At 56.2% G+C, this 14,483-nt stretch overlaps 1 protein-coding gene across 3 annotated transcripts in view; it reads right to left on the bottom strand.

The window, feature by feature from the left end:
* SLC24A4 (solute carrier family 24 member 4) overlaps window positions 1–14,483 on the bottom strand; it is a 170,153-nt gene that overhangs the window by 110,134 nt on the left and 45,536 nt on the right. Inside the window, exon 1 of one of the 3 annotated variants that reach the window (XM_025467801.3) lies at window positions 10,245–10,492. The exons of the other annotated variants lie outside the window; for them this stretch is intronic. Coding sequence (XP_025323586.1) covers window positions 10,245–10,350 — 106 coding nt within the window. The 5' untranslated portion in view covers window positions 10,351–10,492. Of the gene's footprint in view, window positions 1–10,244; window positions 10,493–14,483 lie in introns of those variants that run through there. 3 annotated transcript variants of the gene reach the window in all.

The following is a 14,483-nucleotide window of genomic DNA, read 5'->3' as shown; positions in this document are numbered from 1 at the left end:
CACAAGGACTAGACGGGGGCTCAAGGCTGTCTCACTGGCTGGCAGCCCAGGCCAGGGACTGGCAAAGCATTCGCATCTGAATCCTAGTTCTGCTCATGTAACCTGTGTATGATAAACCCCGGCCCCCCTGATCCCAGCACCCTCACCCCAGCCCCCTCACCCCAGCGCCCTGACCCTGGCCCCCTGACTCCAGCCCCCTGACCTCGGACCCCCGACCACAGCGCCCTGACCCCAGCTGCCTGACCCTGGCACCCTGACCCCAGCTCCCTCACCCCAGACCCCTGACCACGCTGCCCCAACCCCAGCTCCCTCACCCTGGCGCCCTGACCCTGGTCCCCCGACCCTGGCTCCCTGACCTCAGCCTCCTGACCGTGGTGTCCTGACCCGGGCTCCTTCACCCTGACTCCCTCACCCCAGCGCCCTGATCCTGGCCCCCCGACCCCGGCCCCCCAACCCCAGCACCCCGACCCCGGCCCCATGACCCTGGCCCCGAGCCACCACCATTCCGCTCCCTGTCTCTCTGAATTTAGGAAAGTGTCAAACAAACCCCTTAGTACAATGGGCCACGTTGGGGCCCATTGGGGGCATCCTTCTGGACTTTTGTTGATTTAACTCTCTTTCTTGAGGCAGGGTGACAGGGGGAATGAGGCTGGCTTGCAGTAATATGAATTCTGGTTAGCAGCAGGTATCCTGTGTCATTTGAGGGCTTTGTGCTAAATGCTTCCTTGCCCCCCAAGCAAGTAGACGCTGGGGGCATGGCCTTTCTTGCTTGTGGTTCACCCCATGTGCCCTGCTGGGTTTAGGCACTCAGGGAATTGCATAGGGCAGACACATTAAGGGTTTTACGCCCATTCAGTTAAGCTGCACAGTGAGTTGAGGCCAGGCCTGTCCCCTCCCAACACCAGTTCCTGCTGTTTCCACAACTAGTCTATGCACAGCATCCCCTAGGTGGCCACCCTGCCTCCCGAAACATGCCTTCCACTGGGCTAGAAACACCTACGGAGGGGAAAGTGGGAACTAGTTTGAGAAACACACCTACTCTCAAGCTTCTGAGAAGTTAGTCTGAAATTTCTCCTTCTGAAGGATCCCATAGGTCTGTTAAATGCCAGGGCCCCCAAATCTGTGCAGGGCCCAGCACCCTCGGCACATGAGTGGCTGCCCTGAAGCCATGGGGGGATGGGATCTGAGCACCCAGAGCCCACACTCCTGGAAACTCCACCTCCACAACTGATCACCTGTCCTACAGCAGAGGCGGATGCCCAGCCCCCTCCCATCTCCCGTACATCGAGTTCAAGGAGATCACAGAGGGCTGGGCAGAGGACACAAGGGATGGGCAGGCACCGCCCTTGAGACCCCCCAGCTTGGCCTCATCAGGAGACAGACCCACACCCAGAGCATCTGGTGTCCGCTCACCTGGAACCTGCGACCAGGGCCCATGTCTGCACTGAGGAGCCTTGGGAGCCGACCATCCTTAGGGGCCTGGACGGACATCTAAATGGGGCTGCGTGACTGACCACGTCCCTCCTGTTGGGCTCGGCGCCCTAGTCTGGGGACAGGAACAATTTGGGTATGAGACACAGCACCTGGGAGCTGGAAGGGTCCTGGCTGAGAGGCTAGGAGCTGAGGCACAGTCATCACCAGGCAGGAGCAGTCAAGGAGTAACCTGAGCAGAGCAGCGGCGCCTGTACTTATTAAGCACTTACAGTTTGTCAGGCACTGCTCACAACATCTGGGTGCTTAGGAGCTGTGCCAGCTATGCTGTCCCGCGGGTGGGGGTCGGAGCTCAGATGGGCTAAGTCATGAAATCACACAGCTGTCGCCAGCAAGAGCTGGAATTCGGCTGCCATCAGCGAGCCCCACCACCGGCGATCTCTCAGAGTTCCTGTGACATGGCTCAGGTGGAGCTGGGCTCAGGCATCATGCAGGGGCTGGGGGACGCAGCCGTGCCGAGCAGATGCCTGATGTCCTGTTGCTGTTGCATCCTGCTGATGGGACGCTCGGTAACCAAGCCCACGAACGGCTCATGAGCCCAGGGGGAGGAACAGACACCTGCCACCCCGGCCAGCCGGCAGGTTCACGTCTACTGCCGTCCACACATGCTGACAATGTTTTTAAAAATCAGAATCGAGCTGAAAACGGCCTCCTCCATTAAATTTCCCTGAAAAAAATAATGAAGTCACACGATCATGCTGTAGTGTACAAGCCTCCCTTCGGTCTTGAGAAATGCAGCCCTGAAATACGGAGCGAATTGCGATCGCAGAAGAGATGCTAAAACCTCTGCCCGAAGAATTTCCAGCATTACTTTCCCCCAAAGGCTCTTCCGAGGAAGCGCAGGGCATAGGTCATGCTCATTCGGGGGGCAGAAAAAACCACCCCCTGGGCGAGCCTGACAGAAATGCTCACCATGCCCAAGCGGCTCCGCGTTCCGGGTTCCCACCTCGCTGGAGTCCAGCCCCAGTCACAAGTGCTTGGTTCCCGAGCGTGCTCACACCTCACAGCCGCTCGGCCTGCTGTCCTGCTGTCCTGCTGTCCGCAGTTGGTGCAGGGGCGGCTCCACTGGGGCCCAGAGGCAGCGGGTGCGGGTGCGAGCACCCGGAGCCTGGGGTCACAGGTCATCCGGGTGGGCCTCCTCCTCGCACTCCCCTTACGGTGCCGGGTAGGGGAATGGGAGCGCTTCCCACAGCCCATGTGGCAGGTGCCCTGGGGGTGCTCAGGGGAGGCAGGAGAAGGGAGACCAGGCGGAAACGCAAGAGCACGGTCACAGTCATGACCCCTGCGGCCGGTGGCAGCGATGTCAGCAGAGTGGTCACCAGAGGGGAGAAGGCAGGGCCCGCTGCCTGGAGCGCCGCCGGGCAGTGCTGCCGAGGAGGGGTGACCCGGCGGTGCCCAAAGGCTGTGCAGGTGGGTGGGTGTCTGCAGGAGGAGGGCACTCTGGGAAGGCCCAGCGCTCGCAGTCTCCCACACCCCCACCTCTGGGCCACATGCCGGCCCCTGGGCAGCTGCCCCTTCCCTAACCAGGTCCCACTTCCCTTCGTGCCTACCCCCACCCCCATGGATGCAAGAGGTGAACAGGAGAGGGGCACAAAGTCACAAAATGAGGCCAGCAAGCGGGATGGGGGTGGGGGGACAGGGTGTGTCATCCGTCCAGCGTCCAGGTGAGGTCTGTCCCTGCCACGAGGCCCCGCAGGGTCTTTACAGGCGAGAGCAACAGGACCTACCTGCTGGGGTTAGGACGTGGGAGGGAGGGAAGGAGAAGAGGCGACCGCAGCGGAGGGGGGCCACGGTGGGGAGGGCCCGGGTCTGCTCAGAGTGTCACAAAACCAGGCTGAGCAACCTCAACCCCTGGCCTCTCAGTGCCACTGAGTGACTTTCTGAGGGAACCCCGGGCTCCTCCCCCATCCTCCCTGCCCCTCCCCAGGAGGCTCGGTGCCTGGAAGAAACGCACTTCCCAAGTCTGCCACTAGAGAGCAGAGCGCCCAAGGCAGGGCCCTCGCAGTCACAGCCAGGAGAACCTCCCCCGGGGGGCCCTTGCAGGGCACAGGGTTCTCTAAGAACCACTCTAGAACTGACTTTGCAGGACTTATTCCTTTGTTTCCCTGTAGGGTGTAGGGTCGGTGCCCAAGCTCCTGAGGAGGGAGCCTGACCTGCGTCCCATACCTATGACAACAACAGAGGCAAGTTATGCTCTGCTTCCCTTCCCTCTGCTCCCTCCCACTACCTCAAAGGTGGTTTGGGGGATGAAAGGGTAACTGAGATAGTGACCCTAGGAGAGCCTCGCCCGGCACCTCGATGGTGGTAACAGATGGTTCAGAGGACTCCATGTGCCTAAGTTGGAGCTAGCAGCTTGTACAGTGCTGGCTGGCAGGCTGCAGAGCCAGAAGATGGTCTTCTTTATGTACATTATCCATCCATCCCTCCATCCATCCATCCCTTTGTCCATCCATCCGTCCATTCATCTTTCCATCCATCCATCTATCCATCCATCCATCTATCCACCCATCCATCCATCCATCTATCCACCCATCCATCCATCCATCTATCCAGCCAGCCAGCCAGCCATCCACCCGTCTATCCATCCATCTATCCATCCATCCATCCATCCATCCATCCATCCATCCATCCATCCACCCACCTATCCATCTATCCAGCCAGCCAGCCAGCCATCCACCCGTCTATCCATACATCTATCCATCCATCCATCCATCTGTCCATCCATCCACCTATCCATCTATCCAGCCAGCCAGCCAGCCAGCCAGCCAGCCAGCCAGCCATCTACCTGTCTATCCATCCATCTACCCATCCATCCATCCACCCATCTATCCATCTACCCACCCATCCATCCACCTATCCATCTATCCATCCATCCATCTATCCATCCATCCATCCACCCACATGTCCATCCATCCCTGCCTCCCTCCATTTCTCCATCCATCCGTCCATCTGTCCATCCACCCATCCATCCGTCCTTCTATCCTTCCATCCATCCATCCATCCATCCATCCACCTCCCTCTCTCTCTGTCTATAGCAAGCCAGAGTATTTAAACCACTGTGCCAGAAGCATTGAAAAATCTAAATATCCCCTTTAAAAGTTATCATTTCCAGTTACAGAAAAATGTGTTCACTGTAAAAATTTTTCAAACCATCAAGTCACCATAAAGAAGAAAATGAAACCGCTGGCCATCCTTCAACCCAGAGCTTGCCACTCAACTTTTGGCCGACCTCCTCACATACCATTATAGAGTATTTACACAACCCCAAGGTAAAATCATGCATGGCAGTTTGGGTAATCTAACTCCTGTCTCCTTTCCTGAACACAACCTAGAGCAACTCCTAAGATAGCTTGGTCTACTGAGACGCTTACCTATTTAATAGGTTGATGGGCAGACTTTATACACCAGCCCCCCACACCCCCGGGCCTCTACCCGGGACTAGGCACTGGAAGAGGCCTGAAAGGGGCATAGTCCTCAGGCCTCTCCTCGAGGGGCTTGCAAATGCTGAAGATGCACATTCAATCCCATTTATGTTCAGGAAGCATTCAGTGGGTGCTTCCTGCGTGCCAGGCCTGGGGACCCAGCAGGAAGGCAGCATGAGACCCTCAAGGGCTCATGTGTACACACAAAGCAGCCAGGGTAATCACAGCAGCCCTGGCTGTGAAGGGTGATAGGATGGGGTGCAACTGGAGAGAGGGCAACTCGAGTCCACAAAGTCTGAGAAGACTTCTTGGAGGTGACATTTAAGCCAGGCCCTAAATAGAGTCTGAGGGTCCTGCCATACCCAGACCCAGGAGGCGTGTGAGACAACAGTGAGTGTGAAGGCCCTGAAGCAGGAAGGGGTTTTGAGCACTCAAAATCGGTGGAGATTTTTACTAGGGAGCTGATCGATACACTTCAAATAATAGACCAGATGGTAGGTCTAAAGTGATGCAAGAAGACCAAAAAAATTTTTTTCTTAAGAACTTATGTGCATTTTCAAATAACCTGTCCTGGGTTTCGTATGGATTCCTGAGAGGTGGTGAACGATACAGTAGGTGGCTGCCTGACACAGGGGCTATTGGCCTCAGAATCAGTTGGGGACATTTAAAAATCTGGGTGCCTGGGCCACACCCCAAATGAGTACATTATAATATTGGGGGAAGTCACCTGGGCATTCTTTTTTTAGTTTATGTTTTTAAAAGCTCCCAAGGTAGAGCACCTGAGTGGCTCAGTGGGTTAAGCATCTGCCTTTGGCTCAGGTCACGATGCTGGGTCCTGGGATGGAGCCCTGTGTTGGGCTCCCGGGTCAGTGAAGGGTCTGCTTCTCCCTCCCCTCCCTATTCATCCTCTCTGTTACTATCTCAGTCTCTCTCCCTAATAAATAAATAAAACCTTTTAAAAATAAAATAAAAGCTCCCCAGATGATTCTAATATGCAGGCCTGGCTGAGGGTCACTAGCCTAAAAGGGTAAAAACAAAGCAAAATTACATCACAAAATAATCGAAGAACTTAAGTGCACTGGATGAGCCAACTGAAAATTCTTCATGTGCCCATCAAAGCATGTTCTGGGGCTCAGTGGGCGTCTCTGCCATCTTCCTTGTGAGGCCACCCACCCCTGGCTTCATCCATCACAGCGCTGTTGTTTTTGTTTTAAAGATTTTATCTATTTGTTCAAGAGACACAGAGAGAGGCAGAGAGACACAGGCAGAGGGAGAAGCAGGTTCCCTGAGGGAGCCTGATGCCAGACTTGATCCCAGGACCCCAGGATCACAACCTGAACTGAAGGCAGATGCCGGACCCCTGAGTCCCCCAGGTAGTGCTGCTGGTTTTGACAGAACTCTCACAACAGGCCCCAGAGAAAGAAACAGCCCCATTCTCCACAAAAGACACGACGCTCAGCAGAGCCACCTCTCTCGCATCCCAGTGCCCAGCTCACCAGAGGCAGCACCCGGAGCCCCTGATGCCCCCAGAAATTCCTCTGTTCTGCCCATCAGGCCTCCACACCCAGCCCGGCCTGCAGGCCACTTTCCAGGTGCTGCGCGACCCTGGGCAGAAGCCATAAGCTCCTTTTGGGACCCATGTGCACCACAGCAACCCACACTTCTAGAAAAGCAGCATCTCCTGCTCTGACTAGTCCAGAGAAGCACCACTGGTGCCAGGTGGGAGCCAAAAACAAAACTGCAGATACTGGAACTGGGGTGCGGGCAGCGTCTGCCCAGACCCTTCAATGTCACTTCGCCAAGGACACCTGTCCTGCCCTGGCCCCTCAGAGGACTGAGGCCTTTATGGCAGCATGAGGCTTGGGGAAGCAGGGGGATGGGGTACAGAAAGCAGCCTTCTTGGGCCAATTTCTGCCTGGGGCCTGGAGATGTGACCAATGCTGGTCCCTGTCCTCCGTCCCTGGCCAAGGCCCAGAACTGAGGAAGGATAAGTAGGCACAGTCGGCCACTTCCCAGGAAAATGCCTGGCCCCTGGAGCTGAAAATTCCCCTCCCAGACCTGTGGTGAATGAGGACAGAGGGCAGCGGTGGGAGGTACGGTGCTCCTTCCTCGGACCCTGGAACCCACTCTGAGCTCCATCACTGCCAACGTGTTCCGCCTTCAGCTGCAGAGGCCCCACCTTCTTGTGTCCCCTGCCTTCAGGGTCTGTGAGCCCCCATCACGGGCCAGGGACAATCTCTGGCACACAGGGTAAGGTTCGTGGCCTCCAGCATTTGCTGGCAGGACCAAGGGGGAGCCCGACCCCAGTAGCCACGGAACCCAGCTTCAGGGGGATCTTCAGGGAATACACAGGTGGGCAAAGGTAGGGTGGGAAGGAGGCCACCATATGGTGTGTGTGGGGGTGAGTGGAGAGCTGAGGGGCCAGAGCACGTGCGGGCCGGGCAAGTGACATTCAGCTGCTGGCATGGGCAAAGTGCTCCTGGAACGGGAAGGTCAGTGTGGTTGGCACAGAGCATGTGTGGGGGAGGTGGTGGGAAGTGGGGAACATGGGCTTCCAGCCTGACCGCTGGTTGGGGGGGGGATGAAACCACCCATCACTGAGCAGCACCAAGATGGCCCATGTGGCATGCTAGCCAGCCCTGTCCTCCCTCTGCGGTTCTCTGCCACCAGCCAAGGGCTGACAGGCATGGATGGGAAGAGGTGGGGAGACGTGAGGTGTTCCCAGCCTGACCCAGGCTCAGGCCAGATGCCCCTCCTCGAGGATTCCAGCAGCCCCCCAGACCCCCTGTGCCCTGGCCGCTCTGGGGCCTCCCCTCTGCCTTCAGGCTCTGAGCAGAACCTCCCAGAACAGCACTCACATCCCTCTTTGGAGCTCTCTCGCCCACGTGAGCAACCTGGGCCCTGTGGACTGTGAAGGCCGAGAAAATTAAGGCCATCCCACCTCAAGTTTAGCATTAGCACAAGTACAGCCATCTTAGGCCCCTGTGAATAAGAGCTGAACTTTATAGGAAAAACTGCTGCAGAATGTCCTCGGCAGGGAATCCCATATCAGATCTTAATAAACTCCCCCACCCTTGCCCCCATATTGGGAAAAAAAAAATTCCTCCACCCCTTCTGAAAATCCCCTAGACAGCCCATAAAAAACCCAGCCGTAACCCACTTCGGGGTCCAAGCCCCTGCTCCGCTGTGTGGAGTATATTTGGACCCAAGCTCGAGCTTGTAAATAAACCCTCATGTGCTTGCATCGGTGTCAGCTCCCTGGTGGTTTCTCAGATTCGCAATCTTGAGCACAACATGGACACCCCAAGAGGCCGGGCTGGCAGCCCCCCTGTACAGACCCTGAACCGGGGGCCTGCCAAACAGCAGTTCTCAGACTCAACATCCACGGTTTCCCTTCTGCACTCATGAAACCAGAGAACATTCCAGTCCCTTAAACACCACAGTAGCCACGGGACCAGGCGTCGTCCCTCCAAGAGGCCACTCCACTTCGCTTTCAGTAAAGACCTGACTTCACTGCCATCATCACTGCAACTTGCTAAAATTAAAAACTTCCACCCAAAACACAGCAGAAAGGGTGAAAATGGGATACAGTCCATATCTGACAAAAGGACTTGCCCAGATACAAATCAGGAAAAGAAACTAATAGAAAACCAGACAAAGACGCCTCACTTGGCAGAGCAGCGAACAACTCTGAGGTCAGCTCAGGTCCCGCTCAGGGCCGGCCGTCTTCGGGGGCCCGGAGGGACCTCAGGAGGTGAGGATGCGAAGGAACAAGGACCCCCCGCTGCTCCCGGAGGCCACGCGGCTGGACTGGCAACCACCGGCTGAACGATGCTGGGGGCGTGGTGGGCACAGCGTCCTACCCCGCTGCAGGCACCAAGGTGAAGGCCTGGGTCCCCCAAGGCGGCGCTCAGACTCTCCGCAGCACCGTCCAGTTGGCTCCACACCCCCTAAGTGCCCGCAGACCGGGAACGGACGACCAGCCAGTCCTGTATCTACTGGTCCACGGAATGTGACAGAGCAAAGGGAAAAAATCAACGCCCCACAACAACGTGGAAGAGTCTCATATAACAGGGACAGGGCATCGGGGCAGGGAGTGCCAGGGATGGGGACGGGGAAGGGGTGGGGGGATGGGGGGACAGGGATGAAGAGAGGGGTGACAGGGATGGGGGATGGGGCAGTGGGAGGGTGGGGACAGGGACAGGGGCCGGCGGGGTGGGGGGATGCCGGGGACAGGGAGGGGGCATGGTGGTGGTGGTGGTGACAGGGGTGGGGGACTGGGTGGCAGGGTGGCAGGGGGGAATGGGGGGAGGGGGGATGGGGACGGGGGGGGGGGGCCCAGGGCCATGCCAGGGGAGGGGTGGGGGGCTAGAGGGACACCAGGCGGCAGGTCCACCCAACCCTTGAGGTGGATCCCCCTAGCCGGCCTGCAGCAGGTCACACTGGAACCTCCTCCCTCGGTGTCCTACTTGTAGGACCCCCCCTGCCTGGAGCTGGACACCCGGGGTTGACCGCACATGCCCTCCCTCTGCCCTTCCCGGGGCAAACCGGCTGCGGCGGCACCTGCTGCCTGTCGCCCAACGGCCCGCCCTGCCGCCCCGCCCACGTCTCCGGGAGGCCGCGGAGCAGGGTCCGCCGGGGGGTCCGGGGGTCCGGGGGTCCGCGGGTCCGCCCGGGGCAGGCCTCCCGCCGCAGCCGCCCCGTGCTCCGAGCGGTGGGGCTGCGCCCACGAGCCCACGGCGGAGCTCAGCCGGCAGCAGCGCGGGGGTGCGGCCTCCCCCTCCAACTGGGTCCCCCGGGCGCCGACCCAGCACCCACCCGGCCAGGAGCGCGCCCCCGGGCCGGCCGGGGAGGGGGCTCTGGCCGCTCAGGACACGCCCCGCAGCCCCGCAGCCCCGCAGCCCCGCAGCCCCGCAGCCCCGCGCGGCCCCATGCGGATGCGGATGCGGATGCGGATGCGGATGCGGATGCGCGATGCGCGCGGCAGACTCAGCCGGGGGTTCCTGCGCGGCCGCGCAGAGGCGGGGGAGGCCCCGGGGCTGGGGGAGTCCCGGGGCGGGTGGGAGCGGCCGGCGGTCGCGGCTTCGCCACCCCGGACCCCAGGTCCCAGCCCGAGGACCTGCCGCCAGCGAGCTGTCGAGCTGTCGCCTGCGGCAGAAGTCCCGGCCCGGCCATCCCGTTCTGCACAAGAGAAAACCCGAGCCTGCGCTCGAGCCGGCTCCGGGCCGACCCAGGCTCCGTGTCCTCTGGGCCCCTGCGGGCGGGCACTACCGAGCTCCAGGCTGCACAGGAGGGTAACTGCGGAGGGCCCGAGGGAGGGCGCGAACCTACCTGACCACGCAGCTTGCAGAGGGCAGGACCTGAGCCCCCCGCCCCGCAGAGCCCATTGTCTCCCGCAGGGCTCCAAACAGCAGCTGGAACCACTGCCCTTAAACATCCCCTCTGGGCAGCCCGGGTGGCTCAGCGGGGGGCTCAGCGGGTTAGCGCCGCCTGCAGCCCAGGGCGCGATCCTGGACACCCCGGATGAGTCCCACGTCGGGCTCCCTGCATGGAGCCTGCTTCTCTGCCTCTCTCTCTCTCTCTCTGTCTCTCATTAATAAATTTAAAAAAAATCCCCTCTGACCTTCTTACTTGGCCTCATGCCAAGTAAACAATAGTAAGTACATTATAAGGACACAAACCGTCTCACTCTCTTCAAATAACGTGAAACACAGAACAGAAAGTTCACCGTTCTAAAGCACACAATTCGGGGGCACCTGGGGACTCTGTGGTGGAGTGTCTGCCTTGGGCTTTGGGTCCTGGGGTCGAGTCCCCATCAGGTCCCCACAGGGAGCCTGCTTCTCCCTCTGCCTGTGTTCCTGCCTCTCTGTGTGTCTCACGAATAAACAAAACTTTAAAAATAAAAAAATAATAAAAATAAAGCATACGATTTGCTGGCACTTAGCACATTCACAAGGTTGTCAGCCACCCCTACCCATCTAGTTGCAAAAACAGTTTCCTCATTCCCAAATAAAACTCCTCACCTACCTATTCACCAGCTACTCCTCACAACCTCCGACAACCACCAGCTGACAGTGTCTAGAGGTCTACGGGTTGCCCATCAGGGACAACTCCACATGACGGAGTCCTACCCTACGGGGCCTCTCTCACTTGGCACCACATTTTCCAGTCTTCTCCGTGGGACAGCATCTCCTCTGTGCCTCCTTACGGCTGAGGAACGCTTTGCTGTGTGGACAAACCACTGTTTCTTCATCCGTTCATCAGCCTGTGAGCATTTCCACCTCTGGCTTTGACAGAGAAAATACATCCTGGGAACATCCTCGTACAGGTCTCTGAGCCTTTGTTTTCGATGCCATTGGGCAGGTACTGGGTGACACGGTAATTCGAAGTTTACCTTATTCAGAATCCCCCAAGTTGTTTTCCATAGCAGCTGCCTCCTTTGGGATTCCCACTGGCAGTGGATGGGGGTTTCAATTTTGCCACATCTTCAATACTTAAAAAAAATGGGGATCCCTGGGTGGCACAGCTGTTTGGTGCCTGCCTTTGGCCCAGGGTGCGATCCTGGAGACCCGGGATCGAGTCCCACGTCGGGCTCCAGGTGCATGGAGCCTGCTTCTCCCTCTGCCTGTGTCTCTGCCCCTCTCTCTCTCTCTCTGTGACTATCATAAATACATAAAAAAAAAAAAAAAAGAAGAAGAAGAAGAAAAAAAAAATGCCAGCCACCCGCGGGGATTCAAAGTAGCATCACCCAAACCCTCTCTTGATCAAACATGAATGTACCTTACTCTAGTGCTCAGCACACTGATGGCAGGATGGAGGCTGGAGTACATTTCATCCTATCAAATCCAGTTCCCAGAACAGGCTTTGGTAAAATGTAACTATTTGAGGAGAACATCATCATTGGTTTAATTTCCCTCATTACCGTGCCTTATTCTCAGAAGGTCTAGGGTAGGGTCCGGGGGATTGTAACCTCATTTCTAATCAGATCTGGGTTGTTAGGACTCTACGGGCTGACCGGCAACAACAACAACAACAACAACAAAAATGTACTCTATAATCTGTTGACATTTTGTTACCCACAGGACTCAAAAAATACATGTGCATTTCAAAATTTAATAAAACCAAAAGACAGGAGCAAATGTTTAAAGAGAATTAAAGATCTATTAACAAAAATAGGGCAAGCCAGCAAATTGCGAAACACTGCATCCAATGTTTAAAGGTCCCCTAACTCTGGTTTATAGGATGTTGGCATGTCCTATTTTTTAAGGCTCTATATATTGAGAGCACAAATTTAAAATTCTGACTCAACTCCCAGATGCTGAGCATAATGAGAAAACATGGCCAGAGCTGGCAATGGAGAGAGTCAAGGAAGAAACGGCAGGACTGGGGGACTGTTGCAGGAGACATCTGTCACCGGAATGCCTGAGCTCTCTGCAAACTGGGAACAAGGGACTTGGCATGAACCTTGAGAGAAGCCCTGGGCATGGGAGGCCCACCTGCACAAAACCACCTCTGTCTACGGAGATTAGCTTGTGATTTCACGCTGCTGTCCAAGAAACCTGTGACAGACTCAGGCCCTTCAAAATGGTCGTGGGTTTGATCCTGGATGGTTACTCACTGCCTGAGGAGCCTCCAAGCCTCCGTCGTCTCTGTTCCACAGGAACCACACACCACCTGCCCCCCTGGAAGAGAATGGCGTGTGGCGCTCCTCCCCTAGGAGGGACTCAGCTGACACCAGCACTCCTTCTGGCCTTCTGGGTGTTAAGCCCTGAGCTCACCGTGGCACAGTGGCCCTCCCTGGGTCAGGAAAGGTGGGGTCAAAGTCAAACACGGTCAAAGACCCTTCTGACTGTCCCTGCAACCACTCCTCCCTCTCCAGGACCCGCACCCAGGAAAGAACAGAAGCAATGAACTTTCTGGTCTTCTCTCTGCCTTTTGGCTGGGGCCTCTTTTTCCCAGGTCTGGTTTGAACGAAGAATAAAAACAGATCATTTCCCAGGTGCAATAGTAGCAGTGATGTCATTTTAAAAAATCTTTCAGAGATGTGTGCTGAATTATTTATGAACGATATCTCACATGATGTAAGGAATTTGCTTCAAAATAATCCTATAGGAAGAGGTGAGGGTAGCCCAGGTAACTCAGCAGTTTAGTGCTGCCTTCAGCCCAGGGAGTGATCCTGGAGACCGGGGATCGAGTCCCATGTCAGGCTCCCTGCATGGAGCCTGCTTCTCCCTCTGCCTGTGTCTCTGCCTCTCTCCCTCTGTGTCTCTCATGAATAAATAAATAAAATCTTAAAAAAAGGGATCCCTGGGTGGCGCAGCAGTTTGGCGCCTGCCTTTGGCCTAGGGCGCGATTCTGGAGACCCGGGATCGAATCCCACATCGGGCTCCCGGTGCATGGAGCCTGCTTCTCCCTCTGCCTGTGTCTCTGCCTCTCTCTCTCTCTGTGTGTGACTGTCATAAATAAATAAAAATTAAAAAAAAAATTAAAAAAAAATCTTAAAAAAAAAAAAAAAAAGGAAGAGGAAAGGTAGGGGTACTGATAAAACCTCCTGGACTGGCCATGAATCTGAGTGATGGGATACATTAGGGGTTATACTATTATCTCTATATTTTTGAAATTTTCCATGATGAAATTTTTTTTAAAGATTTTATTTTTTTTTTTGAGAGAGGGCATGAGCAGGGGGAGGAACAAACAGAGGGTAAAAGCAGGCTCCCCGCTGAGCAGGGAGCCCAATGCGGGGCTTGATACCAGCACCCGAGATCATGACTTGAATTGAAGGCAGACATTTAGCCAACTGAGCCACCCAGACACTCCCATAAGGAAATATTTTTTACAAATAAGAAAATGCTAAATAAACATGGTTAAACAGGTACAAACATAGTGCTAAGTGAAGGGTGTTCTTTCCAGAGTTCCCTGTCCCCATCCTAAAAGTCCACTGGGTATGGAGACAGATCTTCCCCCTCCTTGTTCTTAGTGGTGAATTTTTCGGATATACAAAAGGACGAGAGAAAGAATAACTATCACAGAGCCTCCGAACACCTGCACTCAGGGTATTTGATAAGTGACTACAGAGGGTACCTGAGGGGCGAATGTGGCAAGGCAGGCCTGCAGCCCCCACAGCGGGGGCACTGACCCCTAGATGGAAGCCAGAGATCCCCCGGGTACCCTCTCTACTCACTCTAGCATGCTATGGAACCAGGCAAGGCATGTCTCCCAAAGCTTCTGTTCCCTGTCAAGTGTCTATTGTTCTTATAAATGATCCCATGATCCCCTCTCTTCACTAGGGCTTGGCAAATGTGATGTGCGGGGCAACGTTTCAGCATGTCTCTGAAATCTGGAGATATCTAAATCAATATCATTCCCACTCTACAGATGAGAAATGCAAGTTCAGAAAGGCCGAGAGCCTGAGGAAGGTCCAAGGGAGTGGGCCAGATCCTCAGACGCTGGAAGCCTGGGTGCACTTTGCTGCAAAACAGGGACTCCAAGACTCCTGCTTATATGACACTGTCACATCCCAGCTCAGCAACGGGGAGTCTCAGGGCCAGGTGTGCAAGCACAGGCAGTCCA

This window comes from Canis lupus, chromosome 8, assembly GCF_003254725.2.
Source record: "Canis lupus dingo isolate Sandy chromosome 8, ASM325472v2, whole genome shotgun sequence".
NCBI classification, from domain to species: Eukaryota; Metazoa; Chordata; class Mammalia; order Carnivora; family Canidae; genus Canis; species Canis lupus.
The sequence above is the reverse complement of the archived record's forward strand: the minus strand, read 5'-3'. Positions and strand labels throughout refer to the sequence as shown.